The sequence below is a fragment of the Orycteropus afer genome, unplaced genomic scaffold (assembly GCF_000298275.1).
Source record: "Orycteropus afer afer isolate SDZICR_OR568_19922 unplaced genomic scaffold, OryAfe1.0 scaffold00044, whole genome shotgun sequence".
Taxonomy (NCBI): domain Eukaryota; kingdom Metazoa; phylum Chordata; class Mammalia; order Tubulidentata; family Orycteropodidae; genus Orycteropus; species Orycteropus afer.
The window spans coordinates 15,696,419-15,722,660 of record NW_006921631.1 but is presented as its reverse complement, the minus strand read 5'-3'; the positions used below and the strand labels follow the sequence as shown (position 1 = coordinate 15,722,660).

The following is a 26,242-nucleotide window of genomic DNA, read 5'->3' as shown; positions in this document are numbered from 1 at the left end:
AAAAAAAAATGCATTGACCCATGTCACTTTAATTTTGTGTATTTCACTATACATAAATTATGTTTCAATAAAATGCATTTTAAAAAATAAAATAAATAATAATAAAAAACAAGGACAGGAGTAATCACAGAACAGAACACCAATGTTCATAATGGAGGTTCAGGTTGAAGCTGAAGAAAAAAGAAGTCCACAAGAGCCAATGTATGACCTCAAGTAGATCCCAGAATTTAGAGATTATCCCAAGAAAAGATTTGATGCATTGAATACTAATGACCAAAGATTAGATGAGTTATAAGATAACAACATAGATGAAGAAAGCAAAAAGTCATTAAAAACACAGGAAAGAAAGAAAAGATCAAAGTGGATAACAGAAGAGACTCAAACTTGAACATAGAGTAAATAAAGTAAATGGAGAAATGATGAAGTAAAAGAACTGAACAGATTTCAGAGGGTGACTCAAGAAGACAAAGTCAAATATTATATTGAAATGTGCAAAGACCTGGAGTTAGAAAACCAAAAGAGAAGAACAAGGTTGAAGAATTCTATGGACTGGATATTGAAAGATGCAGGAAGCATCAAAAGAAGATGGAAGGAATATATAGAGTCACTATACCAAAAATAATTGGCCTACATTCAGCCATTCCAGGAGTTGGCATGTGACCAAGAAACAATAGTATTGAAGAAAGAAGTCCAAGCTGCACTGCAGGCATTGGAGAAAAACAGGGCTGCAGGGCTTGATGGGATACCAATTGAAATGTTTCAACAAACGGATGCAGCGCGGAAGTGCTCACTCGTCTATGCCAAGAAATTTGGAAGACAGCTATCTAGCCAACCATATTTGTACCCATTCCAAAGACACACGATCCAATACAATGAGGAAATTATTGATCAATATGTTAATATCACACGCAAGTAAAGTTTTGTTGAAGATAATTCAAAAAATTTGCAGCAGTACATCAACTGGGAATTGCCAGAAATTCAAGCCAGATTCAGAAGGAAACATGGAATGAGAGTTATCATTGCTGATGTCAGGTGTGTCTTGACTGAAAGCAGAGAATACCAGAAAGATATTTTCTTCTGTTTTACTGACTATGCAAAGATACTCTACTGTATGGATCATAACCAATTACGGATAACATTGTGAAGAGTGGGAATTCCAGAACACTTAATTGCACTCATTCAGAACGCATACATAGAGAGGCAGTCATTCAACCAGAACAAGGGGATACTGTATGGTTTAAAATCAGGAAAGATGTGTGTCAGGGTTATATCTTTTCCCGATAGTTAATCAGTCTGTATACTGAGCAAATAATTTGAGAAATGGAACTATATGAAGAAGAATGTGGCATCAGGATTAGAGGAAGACTCAAACTACCTGTTATGCAGATGACATATCCTTGCTTCCTGGAAGTAAAGAGGACTTGAAGCACTTATTGATGAAGATAAAGATGGCAGCCTTCAATGTGGACTACACCTCCATGTTAAGGGGGGGGGGGACCCTTACAACTGGACCACTCAGTAAAATCATGATGAACCAAGAAAAAATTGAAGTTGTCAAAGATTTCATTTTACTTGTATCCACAATCAGCAGCCATTGCAAAAAGGGTGTGAGGGCAGCATCTGAACCTCCTCTAACTTCACTAAGGGGAAGGAGGATCCAGAACAACATCAGCTGTCCTAGGCTGATTTCTCTGAGGCCGAGGTCAGAATACCTCCACCCTGCAACTTCTTTACCAATTCTGACACCAGCCATTTCTCCCAGGGCACTTAGACTTCTCTGCTGGGTTCAATAATTTGTTACAGTGGCCACATAGAACTCACACACCATAATCATGATTATGGAACTTATTAGGAAAGTAACAGGTTACAATTCAGGATCAGAAACAACTCAGGATACAATTCTTCAGTTACGACAGCTGCTTTTCAGCCATGCCACCGGCATGCTTCTCTCTGGCCTCAGCCCCAGCCCTGCTCTGACAAACATTAATTACAAAGCTCTTTTAGCTCTGCCAATAGATGTCCAGAATGACACCTCACTCTACCAGCAGTCCTGCCCAAAGGCACTTAGCTTTTTTGCTCCTTGGGCTGGGAAGCCTACTAGTCTGTCTCATGCTAGGCTTTTGGCTCTGCTGCTGCCATCTCTCTGCCATACCAGCAGTTTTACAGCTCTCTCTGTCTCCTGGATCAAGGAGGTCCAGTACAGGGATTTTGAATCCACTGACTTGTTCTACTCCTGGTTATTCTTGTTAGTATTGAGATCCCCCTTTCCACCTCTGGGATGGCTCATTTTAAGCCTAGAGAGATGGGAAAACTGACAAATCCCCATGTTAAGGTTCCATCCTTGGAAGGAAGATGGGGCAATCTACTTCCTTAGTGATACTACCTCTGAAACCCAAGGAGGGGTCGCTATGAGTTGGGGCTGACTCAATGGCACATAACAGCAACAACAACAAGGTTCCATGCACATGATTTGTGTGGTCTCACCCCACAAGAGTGCCATTTACCTTATTTTCATTACTAATAAACTATCCAAAGCTACAAAGCACCTCATATTAACATAGTTCCACTCAGTCATATGGTGGGAGTCATAAAGAAGAGCCATATTAAGTAATTCATTGCACCACACCCATGAAAGCAGGAATTGAGAAATGAAAGGATATATTGCATTGGACAACTCTTTGAAGTGTTAAAAAGCAAAGAAGTCACCTTGAGGATTAAGATGCACCTGACCCAAGCCATGGTATTTTCAATTACCTTGTGTGCATGAGATAGCTGGACAGTAAGTAAGGAAGACTAACGAAGAATTGATGCATTTGGATTGTGATATTAGCAAAGAATAGTAAATGTGCCATGGACTTCCAGAAAAACTAACAAGTCTATGTTGGAAGAAGTACAGCCAGAATGCTCATTAGAAGTGAGGATGGCGAAACTTTGTCTCACTTATTTTGGACGTGTTATCAGGAGGAATCAGTCCTTGGAGGAGGACATCATGCTTGATTAAGTAGAGGGTCAATGAAAAAGAGGAAGACCCTCAATCAGATGGATTGATATGGTGGTTGCAACAGTGGGCTCAAGCAAAACAAAGATTGTGAGGATGACGCAGGGCCAGGCAGTGTTTTTTAAATGTACATTTATTTGCCAGTTTTTGATGTAGGGCCAATGCCTTTTCTTTGAGTCCAGTTCCACTATTTAGAGTTCCACTTTGCCTTTCCTATATAGACTATACTTAGTGTGCATCAACCATAATTTCCAGTATCAGCTACGATTACTTTAAATTACAGGAAGATTTGAAAGATACTTGTTAAACAATCTTTATGCATGATATTATAATTTTTTCTCAATATTTTATGATTGTCTCGCAGTCTGAGAGAGAGAAAAAAAACTTAATCTAAGTTATTCATACTACATTTTATTAATTTACACACTATTTTGTTAAATTACACAATTATACTAACAAATACAATTAACTTTTGCTAATTGTATTAGCAACTAGTCATGGACATTAATGTGCAAAGGGCACCAGTCGATAAGTTTTTCAGGGTAAAGTGGGTCATTTAATCTAGTAAGTCAGTTTAAGTAGAGATCAGTTAAGAGACTACTATCGTACATGAATATGTAGACTCAACATTGGACGACATTCAGTATGACCTTAATTTTATTGTAAACTGTGCCTATAACCTTCAGCTGAACAAAATGTGGCTCCATTCTTTTGGTAAGTCATTCTCTAATACTTTTACTTTCTTAAAAAGGGAAGAAACAGGTAACTTTGGATGCTGTGGACTAATATCTTGTCTCTTTTTTTTTTTTTTTTTTAAACTAAGTGGCCTGAAAGAGAGTATTGTGAGAACTATATGAAATAGCATATTTTCTCATGTACAGTGTTGCACAACATTGGAAAGCTGTTGGTTTTTTCTCACAGAGAACTTTTTTAGCATTTTACCCCAGTGTTTCTGTAGCTTCTTCTGGGAATAAGAATAACAAAGTGGTGATTATAATATTTATCCACATAGTTTCATTCCTGAAGATATCCCATAGCATCTGAGGTCTATGAAGACTTTTCTGTAGTACAATTGAAGAGTCCTTAACATTAGTGGTTTAGTTTTGAATGACAATGCCAAAATATATGTAACTTGATGATAATATTCTATTTTTCTTTTTATTTTCTTTTTTAATTTTAATTGTGATTTGGGTGAAACTTTACAGTCCCTTTTATTTGAAAACCTTTGTTGGAGTTACATTACTTTAACTGACTTAATTGCATGAAAAAATTTTGTTCAAATTCATCAAATAGCTTCTCTACCTTTCCAGGATTGAATTTCTTCTACCAGTTTATTAATATGTATTTAAGTAAAATGGGAAGGGGAAGAAAAGAGTATCAAGAAGACTAAATAATAAATACTGTTTTTATGCTGTTGTAAAATAGTAAAGCTATTCTTGATTAATTTAACCATTGACTAAGTACCTTTAGTGCTGTTTCATATATTTATACTATAACTAATAATTAGATTTAGCTGTGAGTGACAGAAAATCCAAAATGGTAGTGCTTTAGACAAGTTAGAATTTTATTTCTCTCAGGTGTAAGTTCTAGCTCCTTTACTATCAAGATATCTAGCTCCTTCTGTCTGGTTAAATCATAATCCTCAATTTAAAGCTTCCACGTCATGATCCAAGTGTCTACTCCAGCTCTAGCAGTCATATCTGCTTTTGGCTAGTAGGAAGGAGAAAGGATGCCTTCCACCACCACCACCACCTTGAGGAAGTTGCATATAGTACTTCTCCCTGACAGCCCATTGACTGGCACTTAGTTTCATGTATGGCCTTACCTGGTTAAAAATGAAGGTAGGGAATATAGTCTTTATTCTGGTTGGCTTTGTGCTCAACTAAATACGGGAAGTCCTATTCTATTACAGATGAAGGAGAGAAGATATTGGGGAAAATAGCTTATATCTGCCTCAGTTACCATTATTTCTCCAGTAAAAGTCAAAATCTTGGTTTTTATTCTTTAAAATAAAGTATCTTCTGTAGCACAGACATTGAGAGGACATTGGGAGGACATTGAGCTTAGTAAATGTCTATTATATTAATGGTAAGAAGTCAGTAAATAGATGTTGATTAGTTAAATAAAGCTCCCTTGTCACTGAAGATGTCACAAATAGGATTAATAATCTACTAAAAAGGAGTAGGGAGCTCTGGTGGTATAGTGCCTAAGGCATATGATTGCTAACCAGAAGGCTGGCGGTTCACACTCACCAGCCACTCCTCGGAAGGAAGGTTGGGCAATCTACTTTCATAGTGATACCACCTTGGAAACCCTAGGAAGGGTTTCTATTAATTGGATTTGACTGGACGGCAGTTAGTTTTAAAAGGAGTGAGATGAACAGAGTTGGAGACAAAAAAGCAATTCAAGATTCATTATTGTTAAGTTCAAGGAATATTTAATTTGAAGAACTGAAGATAAATGTTAAATGAAACATATACACTCTCAGTCATATATATTAAAAAATAAAATTTAAATTAAAAAAAAAGAACACTTCCATCGAGTTGATTCTGACCCATAACGACCCCCACTGGGTTTCCAAGGTGGTAAATCTTTCCATAAATAGTTTGCCTCATCTTCTTTCTGTGGAGCAGCTGTTGGGTTTGAACTGCAAGCCTTTTGGTTAAGCAGTCAAATGACTTAGGCACTGTGCCACTAGACCTCCTTCTTGTTGTTGTTTGCCGTCGAGTCGGCCCCGACTCATAGCGACCCCTCCTTGGGTTTCCGAGGCAGTATCACTACGGAAGTAGTATTGCCCAACCTTCCTTCCGAGGAGTGGCTGGTGGGTTTGAACCACCAGCCTTCTGGTGAGCAGTCAAGTGCCTTAGGCACTATGCTACCAGACCTCCTTAGTTTTATATATATAGTGCCTTAGGCATTTGACTGCTAACCAGAAGGCTGGTGGTTCAAACCCACCAGCCACTCCTCGGAAGGAAGATTGGTCAATCTACTTCCGTACAGATACTACCTCGGAAACCCAAGGAGAGGTTGCTATGAGTTGGATCTGACTGGATGGCAGTGAGTTTGGTTTTGGTTTTTGGAAGATAAGCAATATTAGAGTGTGAAGTTCTTGGTGAACAAACGGTAGAAATTATGGGCTTTTCCTCTAGTTTGCCAACCTTTAATAATTAGAGTAAGGCAGATAAACTGTAATAATTTATATGCATTCAAGATATGATTCATTTTAATAAATAATGTTTTGTGGCTTCCTGCTGGAAAGTAACTACTTTGTTTGAAAATTATTGAAGATAAAAGTAAGAGACATTCAGAAGATCATGTTTTAAAACGTGTCATTTAGCGTGGCATCTAGACCTCAGCAGGAAACTCAAAATTAAGTCTAAGCCTGACCTTAACCCACAAGCAATGGAATTTAAGTGTGTTTATTTTTACAATAGCCTTAATTTGGGGCTTGCAAGCTTTGTTTGGTTTGTTTTCTCATTCAGTTTTAAGCACCCTGAAGCAATATTTTAATTATAGGAATTAAGCTATTTATAATTCTCATGACATGAAGACCAACAAATCAGGTTTCTTCTTGGTTATAATACAGTATCTTATAAAATATCTCAAATGTGTGAGCTTTGTGTCTAGTGATGCCTTTTATTCCCACCTCCAAACAAAAAACCTCTCCTATGCTGCAATGCTGGAATTCTGACAGAACAGCTTCCCTCATCTTTTTCCTCTCTTTTAAAATAAGCATGTTCTCTTGGAAATGTCACCTTGAATTACGCAAAGCACAAGCAGTTACTGGAAATGTTTTAGACACAGTTCTGTTCATGTATATAAATTTCAATTAGATTTTTACATTCTAGATTTTTTCCCCTACCTTTGCTAATAGTTGAATTTCATAATTACATTGATTGTGAACTAAAATGTATTGAATTTTTATATCACTCTTAAGGTTATCATATTCCATATTTTTGATGAGTCCTTCACATAGCAGATTTTTTGGATTGACCGATGAAACAAATACATTTTCAGAACCTAATATTCCAAGAATACTGCTCAGTACCTAGTAATGGTAGACTCTCATTAAATTTTTATTGTATTGATGAATAAATGATTCTAAGATGATTTGTAGTTAATTACCTCTAAGCCAAGGAGCTCTGGTAGCATAGTGCCTAAGGCACTTGACTGCTAACCAGAAGACTGGTGGTTCAAACCCAGCAACCACTCCTCAGAAGGAAGGTTGGGCAATCTACTTCTATAGTGATACTGCCTCGGCAACCTGAGGAGGGGTCGATATGAGTCGGTCCAACTCAACGGCATGTAACAACAACAACAACACCTCTAAGCCAAGTTTAAATAAAAACTGTCAACTTCTATGATTCCAACAAAATGTTGGCTTTCTAAAAACCCTGAACCTGTCCTGTTCTAAGACAAATGTGTAACAGATTGTTCTTTGTCAATTTTAGGATCACCTGCTGTTACCAGCTACCACTCATAACAAGACCACAAGACCAAAGATGTCCATTGTATTGCCAGCAATAAATATAAATGGTAAGTTGAAATTTTGATTTATGAACGCCATGAGATTCCTTTTTCAGCCAGCATTCTGTGGATTAACTGAAACATTTAAAATTTTGAGCTGGGCAGATATACATCCATGTGTTATTTTTTAAACATTTTCCAGTGTTTTCACAAAAATACAACTTTTGATTTCCAATTTTTTTTTTTTTTTTTTTTTAAGACTAGTTCTCTTTCATTTACAAAATGGGAGAAGCTAGCATCCTGACTGCTCTCAGATATGTTGTTTGGGACCTTTCTGGTCAGAAGTTCAGTATAAGATGTCTCTGCTGTGTTGTGATGGTGGATTTGTAAGTTAGATTTTTAGAACTCAAAGCAGTATCCTGTGTTATCTAAGGAGTGATAAGATTCCCAGACCAAATCTCAGAAGCCTATTTATATTTAATCCATATTACTGATGGATTTGATATTAACAGTTGTTGTTATTGTTGTTACGTGCTGTCCAGTCGGACCCAACTCATAATGACCCCTCCTTGGGTGTCAGAGGCAGTATCACTACGGAAGTAGATTGCCCCATCTTCCTTCCGAGGAGTGGCTGGTGGGTTTGAACCTCCAGCCTTCTGGTTAGCAGTCAGGTGCCTTAGCCACTATGCTACCAGAGCTCCCGATATTAACAGTATTGAGTATTAAAAAACATACAAATAATACTGTAATGTATTGGGGTTATCCAAAGTTCTTAAAGCATAATGTACCTGCTTATAGTAGGAAAAATAAGACATGTACAGAAACCATTGTAATCCAAAGAGAAGTCCCATAAGGCTATACAAAGTACTGAGGAAATTCTTCCAGCTGAATTTTTCATGGAGAAGAGAATTATCTTATTACTGATGTCAACACTGTGTGTTGTAAAAGAGCACGATGTATATGTTATTGACTAATGGTTTCCTTTGATACATAATATTGAGTTCTGTTAAAATAGGAGTGTTGACCATCCTTCTCAAGTCCATTTATCTGGCATAATAGAAAAACCAGTAAATTTTCTGTCTAGTGCTAAGAATTAAGTAGTGTATATGAAAATGGAAAGTTCTTTGAACTAACCTACAATGAATCAGTTCACATTCTGATTGATGGTCATCGTTGAACCACTAAATACAATTATAAAATAAAATGAAACATAACACTGATATCCTAAATAAATTCCAATAAGATTTAGTCTTAGGTTGCAAGTATTAGATATTCTATTGTAACTTTTAAGACCTCAGAGGACTATAGAATTTCATGAGCCGGAAATTCTTAGGAGGCAACTTTATGGACTTAAAATGTAAATGCTCTTTTGTTAAAGCATAAAAAACTAAGACATCTCCTTAGTGTTACAAAGACATTCAGAGTAAGTTTAACAAAAAAATAAAACTATAACATTGTAAAGAAAATATCTTCCTTCAGTAAAGGCATACCTCTAAAGCTATTATGGAATAATCACTTCAAGAAGGACAATATATCATACTCCAAGGAAGTTATTTAGGAAATTTCATTTATTCTCATCCCTTAGGTACCTAGGTTTCTCTTCTTGAACTGGAATACATTTAACTTATGGTCAGCTCATTCTCAAAAGGGTTATTTTCTAAGCTTCATCAAGGGAGCATTCATTTGATTGTGTTCTGATACTGAGTTCCTGTGCAAGAGAATGCCTAATGTTATTTTATAACAGTGAACTAACATTTATATTAAGCCAAAAAACAATAAAATGCTGTGTGACTTGCTTATTTTGGCCAAGTGACTAATTTTTGAAAATGAGGCTCTCATAAATTTGGAAAATACAGTCATTAGAGGATTGTTTCCTTTTCATCTATTTCAAACTAAGATTCAAATTCAAGAGATACTAGTTGAGGGTCTGATGGAGCCTGGTGGAACCCCTGAAACTATGGCCCCTAGCTGCCCTTCAGGTCTGGAATTGAACCCACTCCTGTGGCTTCCACAAACTAAAGACAGGCATATGAGCTGAACATTTGCATTAGGGAGATACACTCCTTGGAAGAGATCAATCATGGGAGAATGAAAGGGCTGTGTATGCACAGAGAGACAGCTCAGAGGTCAGGAGTGCCTGTGAGGGAAGGACATAGGGAAGAGGTAACTATGGGGACGAAGTGGGAAGAGAGCTGTTGCATTGTAGGAAATTCCAGTCAACGTTATGAGACAAAGTGTATGTGAGCTACTGTATGGAAAATGAATTTGCTCTGTAAACTTCCACCCAAATCACAATAAAAAAAAATACATATATATGTAAAAGAGAAAAAGAGAGAGAGAGAGATTGGCTGAGTATATACCATGTGTCAAGTACTGTGCTACTTCCTCAGCCTCTTTTCCAAATCGTTCCTTCACCTTCTTGTCTCTGAGAATGCTTCCCAAATTAGAGCCTGATTTTTTCTTTCCTACCTCATGTACCTCAGAGCCTGCAGGTGGGGTGAGTGACATCCTTGCTCACAACTCAAAATTATCTCTTCTTCCTTCTCCTTTAGTCCTCTTAACATCTTTTAAGTATGTATCATCAAGCTTTACTCCTCTTACCCTTTGTTACTGTCATCTATTGTGCATTTACCAGAGACTCTTCACCAGTGCTTCTGTTATATCACTGAATAAATTCAACCTCCACATAAAGGATACATCTAGTATTCTGGCCTCTTTTGATCAGTCATCTTTTATTCTGTGCCAGCTCAGCCTCCCATTCACATAGTCATATTCTAGACTTCATCATCTTCAATAATGGTACACCCTTCTCTTCAAATCTTCTCTTCAAACATCCCACTCTCTTTTGCTTCCTGTCTCTCCAGCTCTCCTACTTTGAGACCCATACCTCAGCTATTCTCTATCCTCACAAATCTCCAATCCTTTGACCCTACCACTTTTTCAATATCTATTACATCCTTAATGACTACATATTTCTCCTTTTCTAGCCTTTATTCCATGAACTCATACTATCACCAGTGTCTTGCAGGCCTCCTTTTCTCCCTAGCTCCTTTCTTCTTAGGTCCCATTTGTCTGGCAAAACCTCAACAGTAGTTAAACCAAACTGTCCTCTTTCTTTATGTCTACTCTAAAACAGCTAAAATTGCTAGACAATATTATCCACTTATGGCAAGTAGGTTTACTTTAAATTTATGACCATTAATTTCAAAGGGGAAGTCAACACTACAAGTCATTGCTAATAAATTCATTTTCCTTCTCTCTGAAACAAGAATTTGTCACCTTCTTTTCTCAAGTCTCCAACATCTCTTCTTCCTACCCTCTCAGATGATGAACTCACCAAATGTTACATTGAGGAAATAGATGTAATCGTATAAGAGCTACCTCATCTTTCCACTAACAGTTCCCCGAGCCCAGCTGCATCTGCATCCACAAACTCTGCCTTCTCTCTTATTGCACTGGAAGGAAAGGCTCTTCCATTGGGTTCTAATTCCAGATTTGCTACTTACTAAGTTATGTGTAGTTGGGCAAGTTAATGAATTTTTCTATGCTTTAGCTTCCTCATTTGTGAAAAGAGATATGATAGTACCCTCCTCTTAGAATTGGTGTGAGAATTAAATAAGTGAAAATGCTTTGAATAGTGCCTATCTATTTTTGGGTTAGCTACTCTGTTACTACCATTGTCATTGTCATCCTCTAAGGTCACTCTTTCCTTTCAGAACCTAGAGCCCAGCCCCCTCTTACATTTTTAAGAACTTTGCTTCTGAAATTATGCCTTTTCCTGCTTGCATGATTAATTTCCTCTCTACTGGGTTATTTTCATCACCACATAAGACGTCTTAACATTATCTTTGGTGGAGGGAGACTCCCTTGGCTCCACATCCTATTTCTCTGCTATCCTTCATAGCAAAACTCTTGAAAGAGTTTCTTGTACTCGCTGTCTCCACTTCCTTATCTTCTATTCTCTCCTCTAGCCACTCTTATCAAGCCTTTGTCTTCACCCCACTTAAATGCTCTTGCAAAAGGGTCACCATTGACCAATATCTTGAAAAAGCCAAAAATCATGTCTCCATTCTCATTTACTTGACCAGTCAACAATATTTGATATGGCTGGCTGTGCCTCCCACCCCTCCCCTCCTTTTTTTTAATCTTCAGATTTTTTCTTTAAAAAATTAGCGATCTGCAGGAAACTTGAAAGATGAGTATAACAAGCAAATGGAGACTCTTCACCTAGATTTCACGTTAGTATTTTTCCACATTTGTTTTATCTTTATTTGTGTGTCTGTCTCTATACACTCCCATGTATTTTTTTCTGAGCCACTTGAAAGTATGTTGCAGACATTTTGACACTTCACTCCTAAATACTTGACCGTGCATCTCCTAAGAAAAAGACATTCTCCTACATAACCACAGTAAAATGATTTAAAAACACCTTTTAAAAAGTTCAACATTGATATAATATAGTTTAATATATAGCCCATATTCAAATTTCCTATTTGTCCCTGAAATAGTCTTTATAGCTTTTTTTTTAAATCAAAGATCCAAAGATCATACATTGCATTCATCACTCCTCTTTTGTCTCCTTTAGTCTAGAACAGCTCCTCTGCCTTTTTTTTTCCTTTAATGACATACACATTTTTAAAAATCAGATTTGAGATATAATGTACATACAATGAAATTCACCAATTTTGTTTATACAGTTTAATGAGTTTTGACAAATATAAGCATTTGTGTAACCACCATTTCAATCATAGCAAAAGCATTTTCAGTACTTTAAAGAGTTTCCTTATGCCCCTGTGTAGCCAGTTCCTTCATATACATTTGTAATATTCTGTTGCATGTTAAACACTTATTTTCTAGGCTTTTGTGATACTATAGCTTGTCTGATTATCTTCTTCTATCTCCTTTTCAGTTAGCTTTGCTGCTTTTTTTCCTCTGTGAGGACAGGAATCTTATTTGTCATGTTTACCACTTACCACGTATATTCCCAGCACCCAGAACAGTGGCTGGCATGGGAAACATTGCATTACCTATGCTAATGCTGTAAGCTAATCATTATCTTCATTTTATGGATGAAGATATTAAGGCTCAAGAAAATAATTTGTGCCATTTACACAACCACTACTATTCCTTTTCATAGCAAGCCCCCTTAGGTTTCTAAGGCAGTAAATCTTTACAGAAATGGATTGTTCCATCTTCCTTCTATGGAGCAGCTGGTGGGTTTGAACCCCCAACCTTCTAGTTAGCAGTCAAATGCCTTAGGCATTGTGCTGCCAATTACAAAGCAGCTCCAGTACTTAAATACATTGTATAAAATATGCTCTGATTTATTATTATATTGTTACTTATTTCAGTGTTAAAGATAGATGTGTGACTATTGAAAATAGTTGAGACTCTAGAATTTAACATAGATTTTATACTTAGACATTATATCCCTATAAGGTTATGCACATTGATTGAGAATAGTATAATACAGTGATATGGTGTCATAGTGCTTTGAATTTGAATTTGTTGAATGAAAAGATAAATAACATAAATGTTATTTGGTCATTATTTTGTGGTCACATGAGAAGATTTTTTCTTTTGATGTATGTGTTCATTTGAAGTTATTTAAAAAAATGGTTTTCTTTTAGAGCATTTCTTATTTATGAGTTATTTTTAATTTGAAAGTATTTCATCATTTGAGATCTTTTTCCTATTTTATTTTTTATGTGATTAGAAGCAATTGACAGGCACTGTTTAGATTGATCTTTTTAAAAATGTAAAATAATTGTGTACTATGTTATAATTCTACTACACTGAGATTGGGAGCTCTGGTAGCATAGTGCCTAGGGCACTTGACTGCTAATCAGAAAGCTGGCAGTTCAAACCCACCAGCCACTCCTCGGAAGGACAGTTGGGCAATCTACTTCCGTAGTGATACTGCCTCAGAAACCCAAGGAGGGGTTGGTATGAGTCGGGTCTGACTCGATGGCACATAACAACAACAGCACTGAGATTTGGTATTGATGGTAAAGAGCACTTTGAAATTATTAACCTCCTTTTCAACAATTGCTCTACAAAGGAAATTTGTACATGCAAAAAACTGACCTAGAAGAAGACCCAGTAGTAGATCATTTTGTCTTACTAGGCATATGCATTTAACAAAGCATACTATAATTATATAATCTGAAGAGTATAATAGTCATGAAAATTTTGGGCATCTGTTCATTGAAAAAGCAAAGACATTGTAAAAGCCACTTCCATAGAGTCAATTCTGACTCATGCTGACCCTATAGAATAGAGTAGAAGCTGTAGATCTTTACAGAAGCAGACTGACTCATCTTTCTCCCACGAGTGGCTGGTGGGTTCAAACTTCCAACCCTTTGGTTAGCAGCTCAGTGCTTTAACCACAGCACCACCAGAGCCCTTTAGACTTTATAAACTAAACCAAAACCAAACCCACTGCCATGGAGTCTATTCCGACTGATAGCAGCCCCCCGTTGGGTTTCCAAGGACTTAATCTTTATGGAAGTAGATTGCTTCAAATGCCTTAGGAACAACACTGTAAAGACATCCTCAACATCAGAGTTGTTTTTTTGTTTGTTTTTTTTTATCCTGAGCAATAGGAGGGGTTGAGAAAGCTGAATAAAATATATTTTCTGTTATATCTGAGTTCAGTTTTGCATAAAACTAGGAAAGAAAAATGAGTTGTAGATTTGATAGGTCTTTCTGATTTACTGGAGCCTGTAGAATTTTGGAGAGGTAGTAAAGGATGGAAAGTAGAGACAGAAAGTCAGATGGTATTGTGCTGTTGGTTTATGTAGTAGGTGGGGATGTTTGAGAAGAAGTTGATTTCCCAATGTTGGCAAAGTAATAGTATTTTACTTTGTGGCATTAAGCAGTGGGAAAAGAAGATTAAATAAGAAATAGCTAAACAGAATAGGACATGGGTGTGAAATTTATTGCAGTAAGAAATTACCAATCACATCATTCTGTGTTCTCCATGCCATTTTTACTTTTATTTTTGCAATTGATTGGCTTTCATTTTGCATTCTCTTTATTTTTTAATTTCCTTCATCTCATAAGAGGGTGGAAAGGTGTTAGTAGAAAACATGTTAATGCTTCAAGAAAATAGTCTTTCTTTGATTGAGGAAGTCTTCACATCAAAGATTATTGAGGCAAAAATGCTAAGTATGCTTTGAAGAGGCTTTTTAAAATGATCGTGTGATTAGCAGAACAGTGGATAATGAATTAAAAGTTATTACTATTTTTAAAAAAGGATTCTGGAAGTTCTACTTATAATACTATAATTCAGCATTTCCTGCTTTTGAGTTATATCCATGTATGTTATGGTAAAATCATTTATTTCCTTTATTTCACTCTTGATATATAAGTCAACAAGATAAAGCATAGAAGACATTTTTTTTTTTTTTAAATGATAGCTCTGGTAGACATGTTCATCAGGGAATGAACACCATGAACATAGCCATTAGCAGATACCGTCCATAATTTCATTGATTTGTTGTTACTAGTCTTTTTCCCTCTGTATGCCATATTATTTAAGTTACTGTGATACACAGGTAATAAAAATAAACAAAGCTGGTACTGTAATTCCAGCCTATCATTGTTAAAGGTCCAAGTAGGTGAACAAATGACTGCAAGGATCAACTGTAATTATGTTCAGTCTCAAAACAATTTCCACGTAAAGAAATTAATTCTAGAGAAATTACTAGCAATGGTATGCAAAGGCTACTGTTGGCACATGAAACACATTTTTAGTTGGAGAGAATGTAACGGGGTTAGGAAGCAAACCAACCAAATAAATGTGTTGGTTTTAATAAAAGAGAAAGTTGATACAACTGTTTTTGATGATCACAGTTTGATGGAAGTGGTCATCCATGAATAAATATATTTGGTAATAGTCCTATTTTAGCCATGTTCTGTGCGAGCAGGCTGGTTGCATAAGCAACCTAAGAGTTCTGCCTTTTACTCTTATAAATTACTTTCTCCTTTAGAGCCTGCAGGTATCTTTTTTAAAAAATGTATTTACAACCTTATATTTTTGTTGTAATTCATTCCATTTCATTATTATGTAATTGCATGTTATAGAATAGAGTGAGTAGAATCTTCTGGAAACCATACTTTGATTGTTCTTTAAAATCAAATAGTTCTCTGACTTTTGACTCCTTACCAAAACCAGTGGTAAAATCCCCACACTGAGAATTTCTACTAAGAAAATGGGGAAGTCACAGCATTTATCTGAATAAAAGATTTTTTTTTTCTGAAAAATATACAGATCCACTAATTATGTATAACTGGCAAGTAAGATGATGGAAATTAACATTCGCCATACTGACTACAATAGCAAGCACCCTTGTAAAGACCCAAGGTTTTTGAAGCCCTTGGACTGATTTGTTGGTATTCTAGTGAGAAGACAATCACCTGAGGGAGACAGAGTGGTTTACCTTTGGAATTTGAATAATTTGATTCCAGTCTCAGATCCCGTTTTTAGCTCACTGCCCTTGTAGATGCTGACACACCTGATAAGCCTAGATCAACAATGATTTGTATCACTTCTAGTAGATAGTGCCTGGCTACCACTGTCAACTACTTGGAGGGGGATCGGTACAGGAGATCCAGGGTAGAGTGGGGAACAATGTGGAATAAAACTCAGAATCACAAAAAAAGGAGACCAGGTTTGCTGGTCTGATAGAGCCTGGTGAGACCCCTGAGACTATGGCCCCTAGCTACCCTTCAAGTCTGGAACTGAACTCACTCCTGAGGCTTCCAGCCAAACAATAGACAGGAATATGGGGTGAACATTTACATCAGGTAAATACACTCCTTGGAATGATTAATATTGGGGGAACAGAAGGGCAGTGTTTGTACAGGGGGACAAGAGTGCATGGGAAGGAAGGACACAGAGAAGAGGTAACTACAGGGAGGAAGTAAGAAGAAAACTGTTACATTGTGGGGAATTGCAGTCAATGTCATGAAACAAAATGTATATGAAATTCTGTGTGGAAAATAAATTTGCTCTATAAACTTTCACCCAAATCACAATAAAAATTTTTAAAAAGTTAACAATGATTTGTATCAGTTCTAACCAAAAACAATATGCTGATTAAATTTTTAAATAGAGATCAGTTAGATACCAGATAAATTTTCAATACCTGTAGTTTAGAAATGAAAATAAGGAAATGATGGGTAATAGAATCTTGTTCACTAGCAACATCTGGTACCTTAGGAGATAAAACTTGAACTCGGCTATAAAGAAAACTTGGAAAATAAGTTTAAAGAGAGGATAAAATTTTTGTTTACATAAGGATTACATTCATCTACAAGCAATGGCAACTTAACTAAGCATTGGCTTAATAAATTTATACACACACACACACACACACACACACACACACATATATGAAATCCACAGCAGTGAATCAACTGTTTCTGGTGTTGGTTCAACAAATATTAAAGATGCTAAAACCTAGGTTGCTCCCGTTTCCTTGGCCTTTCTCAAATGATCACAAAGGAGCTACTGCAGCTCAAGCCATTATATCTGTATCCCAGACAGGAAAGAGGAAGGCATGCCATCTGTCAGGAAGGAAACATTTTCCAAAAATTGCTAGCAGACCTTTAGTTACATTTTTTTGGATATAAACTATGTCATGTGCTTATGCCTAGTTTCAAGGGATACTCTGGATGTAATGTTTTAACTAGGTGTATTCTGATTTAGAAAAAAAAATGACATTCTCATAGTAAAAATATGGGGTGGACAAATTAAAAGCAGCAGCTTAAGCAGAATAAGGTGTCTAGGAGGAGATAGTAAGGAGAGAGCTTCATGCTGAAGACCAAAACCAAACCCACTGCCATTGAGTCAACTCTGACTCGTAGTGACCCCATAGAGTTTCCAAGGCTATAAACCTTTATGGAAGCAGACTGCTTCATCTTTCTCCCACAGAGCAGTTGGTGGGTTTGAACTGAAGACCTTCTGGTTAGCAGCTGAGTGCTTTAACCACCACACTACTAGAGAAATACATATTTATTGCAAAGGATGCAGCCAAATGATTTAGGTCATTAATGAGGGAAGGAAGTGTCTTAAGCTATCGGATATAAATATAACAAGGTGAAGGCCCGTTAGGAGACTATTGATCTGGCTGTGGTCTGTAAATAGAAAAAAATTAGGAGGGAAGATGAGCTAGGAGGAAGGGTAGGGTAAATTGAAGCTACAAAGATAAGTTGAAGATACAGCTGCAGTCTTGGAGCGAGGTGATTAAAGGCCTGGAATAGAGAGAAAGGAACAATTTCAGAGGAGAATTTTATAGTACTTGGCAACTGATAAGGATCCCTGGTGGTGTAGTGATTAAAAGCATTCAACTGCTTACCAAAAAGGAGCTCGGGTGGTGTAGTGCCTAAGGCATTTGACTGCTAACCAGAAGGCTAGTGGTTCAAGCCTACCAGCCACTCATTGAAAGGAAGACTGGGCAATCTACTTCCGTAGCGATACCACCTTGGAAACCCACTATAAGTTGAATCGACTCAACAGCAATGAGTTTGCTTTGGCTTACCAAAAGGTTGGCATTTCAAACCCACCAGCCACTCAGTGGGAGAAAGATGGGGTAGTCTGCTTCTGTAAAGAGTTACAGCCTTGGAAACCCTGTGGGGCAGTTCTGTTCTGTCCTGTGCTATGAGTCGGAATTGACTTGGTTGCAACTAATGGTTTATGACAGAGGGAGAAAGTCAAAGCTGATTCTGTGATTTTGAGACTGGAACACTGAGAAACTAGTACTGCTGTTAAAAGAAATGTGTAAAATGGGAAGGAGTGGTGTTAGATTTTAGCATATGGAATTTAAGATGGCATCAGTGGACTTTTTTGGTAACTCGTGTAACAAAATGCCACTGAGTAATTTTTGGCTGACAAATTAAGTTCCCTCTTCCCTCTTTCTCTTTTGTTAAATACTACCAACCCCCTCATTAGTTAGTGTCCGTTTCTCTTTCTTGTATTGTTGTCTTGAAGTCTTTCTCATTCATCACCTCCATGCTTTTATAGTATACAAAGCTTATGCAGATGGGGTGGGGCAAGAAATATAGACTAGGGATCTGGAGAGAAAAGGAAGAGAGCTATGTTCCCTCTCTTTGCTTATTTCACCTGTTTTTATCCTTGCCTTGGTCATTCTTTGGATTACTGAGGTTAACCTCTTACCTATATTGTCAGTGGTATCCTAACTTTATTATTTTTTCCATCTTAATTACTATAGTTCACTGTGTTCATTGCTGTCAAGATGAATAATCCTTCTACACTGCTTTTGTTATGTCACTGTCCTTCTGAAGAACCAGCAATGGTTGTTCATTGTCTATGGGATGAAATCCAGATACTTTTGCCTGGCATTAAAAACCTAAGATTGTCTGTCCTCAAGCTACCTTTTCAGCTCATTTCTAACCAGACTGTGCTACTCATGGTAACTTGGATCTACTAGATTCATTAGTTTATTCAAAAACAGTTTATTACCAAGTACCTACTTCATTCCAGTTGTATTGAAAATTAAAATCCTCACAAGTGGACTGATAAACAACATCTTGATAAATGGAGAAAAAAATGAAGTTGTCAGTGATTTCGTTCTACGTGAATCAACAACCAACATCCATGGAAGCAGCAGTCAAGAAATCAGTGAGTTGGTGGGAATATAAAACCACTGTGGAAAATGGTATGGTGCATCCTTAAAAAGCTGGAAATAAAAATACCATATGATCCAGCAATTCTACTACTAGGAATATATCCTAGAGCAATAAGAGCCATGAAATAAATAGATATATGCACACTCATGTTTATCACAGCATTATTCATAATAGCAAAAAAATTGTCAACAACCTAAGTGCCCATCAACAGATGAGTGGATAAGCAAACTATGATACATACGCACAATGGAATACTATGCAACATTAAAGAATAGCATGAATCTGCAAAACACGTCATAACATGGATGAACCTGAAGGACATTATGCTCAGTGAAATTAGTCAATCACAAAAGGATAAATATTGTATCAGACTACTACTATAAAAAGTCAAGAAAAGGTTTACTCACAGAAAGAATCATTCTTTGAAGTTTACCAGGGGTGGGAGGGGAAGGGAGTGTAAATTACTTATTAGAGGGTAGATTCACATTAACTTGGGTGAAGGGACAGGCAATATACAATAAAGGCGAGTTCAGCATAAAATGATCAAGACAAAAAAGACACTGGGAGGAATTAAAGGCAACAAAGGTAAATTCTATTACATGCACAATCCTGCAATAACAGTAATACCAATAATCTATGAGAAGATACATAGATAGACATGCAAGCTGAACAGGAGTGGGAAGGCAAATGGGATTGCACCTGTGAACATATATATATATATATATATTGACAGAGGATATTTCTACATACGTGTTTATATGCTCTACAGATATATCCATGCTTATAGTAGAGCATATAGGGGCAAAGTTACGTAAACTTCTTAGCCATAACCAAACAGCTGGAGGAATGAGTCTTTGGGCATGGGGTCTCAGGACATCAAGGTCAATTGGCATAACATAGTCTATAAAAACAATGTTCTACATCCTACTTTGGTGAGTAGCAACTGTGCTCTTAAAAGTTTGTGAGCAGCCACTAAGGTACAACTATTGGTTTTTCCCCATCAGAGCAAAGAAGAGTGAGAACTATCAAAGATGTGTGGGAACAATTAGTCCAAAGAACTAATGAATCATTTGAACCCCAGCCTCCATGAACCTGGGACCAGAAGAACTAGATGGTGCTCAGTTACCACTGCTGATGACTCTGAATGGAGTCATCTTGGATAGAGTAGGAGAAAAATGTGGAACAAAACTCAGGATTATAATAATAATAGTAAAAACAGGCTGACTAGTCTGATAGAGACTGGTGGAACCCCTAAGACTATAGGCCTTGGTCACCCTTTAACCCTTTCAGCCACTTCTGTGGCTCAACTTTCAGCTGAACAGTAGGCCTATAAAGTGAATAATAACCCCAGGGAAGTACACACTCCCTAAAACAACCAACCTTATGAGATCAAAGGGCAGCATTTGCCAGGGATGATGCTCTGAAGGCAGGAAGGGATAGGAAAGAAAGATGAAGGGAAATGGTAAACATAAGGAGGGAAGTGAGAAGAGTGCTGCTCCGTTGTGTGATTGCAGTCATTGTTCCAAAGTGTGTATGAACCGTTGAATGGAAAACCACTGTGCTCTGTAAACTTAGAACCAAATCACAATAAAAAGTTAAAAAGAAAATCAAATAGCGTGTTACATTGGGAAAATCTCTTGCAAAAAACCCTCTTTCAAGTTTTAAAAGTAAATGTATCACTTCATCGAGCAAGGTGTGCCTGACCCAAGCCATGATCTTTTCATTCACTTCATATGCATGTGAAAGGACAATGAAAAAGGAAGAAAAATTTGAGGCGTTCAAATTGTGGTTTTGACAAAGACATGTGGACTGCTAGAAGAATGAGCAAACCAGTCTTAGAAGAAATACAACCAGAATGTTCCTTAGATGTGACTATAGTGAGGTGAGACTTCGGGTCTCTTATTTTGGACACATTATTGGGACAGACCAGTTGCTAGAAAAGCACATCATGGTTGATAAAGTAGAGGGTCAGCAAAAAAAACAAGGGAAACCGTCAGTGAGATGGATTAATGCAGTAGCCTCAATGGTGGACTCAAATATAGCAACAATCATGAAGATTGCCCAGGGCTGGACAGCATTTTATTCTACTCTACACGGGATCGCTGTGCGTTGGAGTCAGCTGGACTCCAGCTAGCGACAACAAAAAGCTTATGCTAATCACTAGGGCTATCAACATTGAATAATGTTTATATAGCTTCTGCTTTCTTGGCACTTTCAAGTGGACAAAATAATTGCAGCTTATGATGATTTAGGGAAAAAAAAATAAACCAAGTGCCTTGATGGACTATAATGTTGGGAGTGGGGCTAGAGAGGGCCTGTTTCCATTGGATGATCTGAGAAGGCCTTTTTGAGGACGTAACAGTTAAACCAAGATCTGAAGGATGGAAAAAAAAGCAACTGTGATGAACTTATAGATGGCAGATTCCAAGCAGAGGGAACAGTGAGAGAGCAGAGCCCCTGATCGAGCACAGAGTATGTTAGTTATGGGAGCTGTCAGAAGGCCAGTGAGACCAGAGTTGGAGTGGCATAGGGGGAGATAGTTTCAAACCAGACGGGGAATTGTAAGCCATGATAAAGAGTGGTGTTCTGGTTACCTAGTGCCGCTCTGACAAGAATATACCACAAATGGGATGCCTTTAACAAACAGGAGTTTATGCTCTTACAGTTTGGGTCATTGTTGTTAGTTGCTGTGGAGTCACTGCTTGTTAATGCGATGTGCATGTGTTGAGAAGGAACTTTTGCTTTGGGGATCTTTTTAGTACATTAGGCGGGAGCCGTCCGAGTTCAAAGTGCCAGGCTCTAGGGGCTGAGTGAAAGCCCTTCAACCTTGGGTTTCAGCTCTGCCTTCTGCTCCCAGCCCACTGAAGCCAGAGGCTTTTCTTCACTCAGACAGCTACTGGCTGCTGGGACTGACAAGCCCAAGGTTGACAAGTAAAAAGGCACAGTCCTGATGTTACCAAACCACACTGCAGGCTATTCAAGTCCATTGAAAGTCCCAAGGTCGGCAGAGCATGGCAGGCTGCTGAGTAACGACACGACTACATGCAAGTTTCAAGCATACCATAAACTAGATACCATTCTCCAAAGCTTCTCCTTATATACAAGAAGCAGACCACATCCCTGAGGCAGCTACTCAGCTGCTCACAGTAGATTCCACCATGGAGGTGATTACCAGTCTCATCATGAGGAATACTACATCCAGCTGCCCAGCCACTCAACCAGGCCCAGCCAAGTTGACACACAAACTTAACCACCACAAGTGGATTTTTCAGTGCAGTGGGAAGGCTCTAAAGAGTTTTAAATAGAGAAATGACTTTATCTGATTTATATTTAAAGAGGTCACTGTGGCTGCGTTTTGCACATGTGATCTCCACGACCTGGATTTTGTACTCTTTCCTCCATACTGCCTAGCTCCAACTTAAAGGAGTTAAGATCCAGCTGAAATCCTCTCACCCCATAAAGCCTTCCCTGACTTCTGTGGGCCAGTAGAGTACTTCTGTGAGTCTTTGAATAATAATCTTTCCCTCCACTAAACACGCTTAGGTGGCTGGGTGGCACAAATGTTAAGCACTCAACTACTGAAAAGTTGGCAGTTTGAACACACATAGAAGCACCCCAGATACGGGCCTGGAGATCTGTTTCTATAGGGTCACTTCCTTGAGAACCCTGGGAAGTAGTTCTTTCTACTCAGCATACACTAACTACGTTGCCATGAGTGAAATGAACTCAGTTAACAACAACAAACACACTGACTGTAATCACCTCTCATTTATTACTTCATCTTCTAGTTCTTGAGGTCATCATCACCTTGAGTGTAAGGATTCTGTGTTGTACTTTTTGTATTTATCTCTATCTCTTCTTTCTCCCCAGCCACTTTCTAATGATATACTCATAGTGTATCCTTCTTGTTTGTGTTGAGAAATTTTTGCCTTTTTCATAACTCGCATGCAAAAGTTTTCCTCTAAATGTTTCTTGCCTCGCTCATTTTCTCTGGTTGGTTCCTTATTTGTTTCTTGAAGTCATCAGGGTATCCATTTTTAACTCCTCCCAAACCATTAGCCCCACTTAGCATAGCTTCTTCTGAGCTCTATTTTACAAAGTAAACCTCAAAATAACATAGATTTTTTAAAACAAAAAAATCACAGTTAATGGTTGAGCTTTTATGTACCTAATGTACGTATCCCAATGCCATCGAGTTGATTCTGACTCACAGAGACTCCCATAGGGTTTCCAAGGCTGTAAATCTTGAAGTGGATTGCCCAATCCTCCTGCAGAGCAGCTGGTGAGTTTGAACTGCCAACCTTCTGGTTAGCAGCCAAATGCTTTAGCCACTGCACCATCAGAGATCCTCGATATACTTATTACCACGCTGAAATTTATTGGCAGTTGCACAGGTAATTTTTTCCATGAAAAGTTTGTATATTTTGCATTTGATTTATTAATTAACTATTTATAGGAACATTCACATGTCCTCAGAGGCTTAGATGAGATCAGTTTGCATTGCATCTTCTAGGATATTAGTATTTCCTTGACCCAGTTGCTGAGGCCCCTTGTACCTAATTGACCTTCAGAGTCCCAATAGCTCTCAGTGAGATCACTTTCCCTCTCTCCCTTGTGACATAGATCTGTTTCTACTCAAACAGATGGTTTAGCTTTTAGCTAATAAAAGCTAGAGAACAGCATCTATTTAAGCCAGCAATTGGTTTGTGCCTCCTACTAACTCTTTAAAATCTAAGTTATTTCTTTATTTTACACATATTAAACTCCTCAGAATGAATTTATCTTTGTACCCAGAAATTAGAAACCATGAAGTTTGTCAGAAGATTAAACTATTTCACATAGTCTCAGGTTTCTGTTTTCCAGAACTGTTGTTCTGTATATTCTCTTTTGCACTGATACCAACTGAAAACACTAAGTATCATAACTTTCTGTGGAGTATTGCATATGCCTTTGAGAACTTGTATGATTTTTGTTGTTGTTGTTATTTAATACATCTGTAAGCTAGGAATGGGGTGATACACCAGCATCATCTTACAATGTGCAGGTCAAAGACATTGTAATTTTTGTTTACATTGGGAAATACCCCTCCTGATGGAATTTTATAAATAAAGCTTAGAGAATCTTAAGAAATCTGTGTTTAATTTTCTGAATCTAGAATCTTGAAATTGAAGATATGGGTGGTTGTTGTTGTTAGTTGCTGTGGAGTCACTGCTTGTTAATGCGATGTGCATGTGTTGAGAAGGAACTTTTGCTTTGGGGATCTTTTTAGTACATTAGGCAGGAGTTGTCTTTTGACTCAACAAATATTCAGAGATGTTTTCCTCCAGATTTATTATAGATTTTTAACAAAAACAAATGCATTCCTTAAATATAAGATTTAGATTAAATAATGAGACAAATGTAAACTGTAAAATAGTTTGTTGTTAGGAAGGCAATATAAGCACCTCTCTGAAGATGTGTAAAGCCCACTTCTTTCGTCTCATTTTACCCACTATATAGGACAGGACCTTATGGAAAATCTTGGCATCACTTCAGTATAGTTTAGAACGAAGAAAGGAGACCCATTAATATTTATATATTCAAACCATAGGCTATCAGGCTTAGAAAGTCTTTTTAAAAAAAATATATTTTATTGAAATATAACTTATGTACAGTGAAATACACAGAACTAAAGTGACAAGGGTCAATACTTTTTTTTTTTCCCCAGTGTTCCCTCCCCTCCCTTCCCACCCCTGGTAACCAAAAAGAAAGTTTCCTTCCATATATAAACCTTTCCTTGACTGTTTACATTAATGAACTAATACAGTATTTGTCTTTCTGTGATTGACTTATTTCACTCAGCATAATGTCCTCCAAGTTCATCCATGTTATGTGGTATTTTGCAGATTCTACATTATTCTTTAGTGTTGCCTAGTATTCCATTGTGTGTATATGTCATAGTTTGGTTATACATTCTTCTGTTGATAGGCACCTAGATTGTTTCCATCTTTTTGCTATTGTAAACAGTGCTGCGATGAACATGGGTGTGTATATTCTGTTTCTGTCCTGGGTCTCACTCAGGGTTAGAAAGTCTTTTAGTGAAGTTTATTCATGCTGTCTCCCTTCCAGTGTCTAGATTCTCTTATGTGATTATATTCTCATAGATTATATAGAAATATCCTTCTTTCATGTGACAGACCCTAAGTTATTTGTACACTCTAGACTCTGAGTCTTCATATAGCAGTAGGGACCTTACAGTTTTCAGAAGCTGTTCTCTTTGTAACCTGGGTTAATTATGCCTCCATTCTGATCCTTCTCATCTGAATGGGTTCTGGTTTTCCCACATCTCTTAGAGAGGGCTGATAAATGCTGAACATAGTAGAAACTCTCTGAATTATATCTAGTGTATGTCTATTGATGAAACCACAGGGCTTTCCCTTCCCACTCACCCCCGGTTATATCATACATTTGTCTCATTGTGCTTTCTATCTTATGTAGTCCATACTTGTCTTGACTTCCTTACTGGGCTATAGGCTTATTAAGATTAGGAACCCTCTTTATTTAATTTACTTCATTATTCCTAGTGCCTTACAAAATCAGTACCTAACATACCTAAAACATAGCAGGTGCTCAAAAAAGTTCGTCAAATTAAATTAAATGTATAAGACATCTATGTGAGGCAGGCACTATGCTTTATAGCCAAGAAAGATGTAATTAAATAAACACATACATAAACCAGTCAAGTTGATTCCGACTTGTGGTGACCCCATTGTGTCAGAGTAGAACTGTGCTCCATAGGGTTTGTAATGGCTGATTTTTTAGAAGTATGTGACCAGGACTTTATTCTAAAGAACATGTGATGGCATAATGATATAACCCAGAAACCAACCCAGCTATGGAAGTATCCAAAGTAAATAAGCCTACAAGATTGTCAACAGGGAACCGAGACATCAATTGACAAATGAGGACAACTACAAACCAAAAAGAGGGAAAAAAACTGTGTCATTACAGAACTTCTAGATGGTAGGGATGTCAAGACAACTACAAGATAGAATGGATAAACTTGGGAAGAAAACTATAAATCACAGGGTAACCTCAAGAATGATAAACCTTCACATCAAAAAAGACCAGCATAAATAGTCA

At 37.4% G+C, this 26,242-nt stretch overlaps 1 protein-coding gene across 1 annotated transcript in view; it reads left to right on the top strand.

Moving 5' to 3' along the window:
* ATF6 (activating transcription factor 6) overlaps positions 1–26,242 on the top strand; it is a 370,257-nt gene that overhangs the window by 273,699 nt on the left and 70,316 nt on the right. Inside the window, exon 15 of the mRNA XM_007937768.2 lies at positions 7,450–7,534. Coding sequence (XP_007935959.1) covers positions 7,450–7,534 — 85 coding nt within the window. The remainder of the gene's footprint in view (positions 1–7,449; positions 7,535–26,242) is intronic.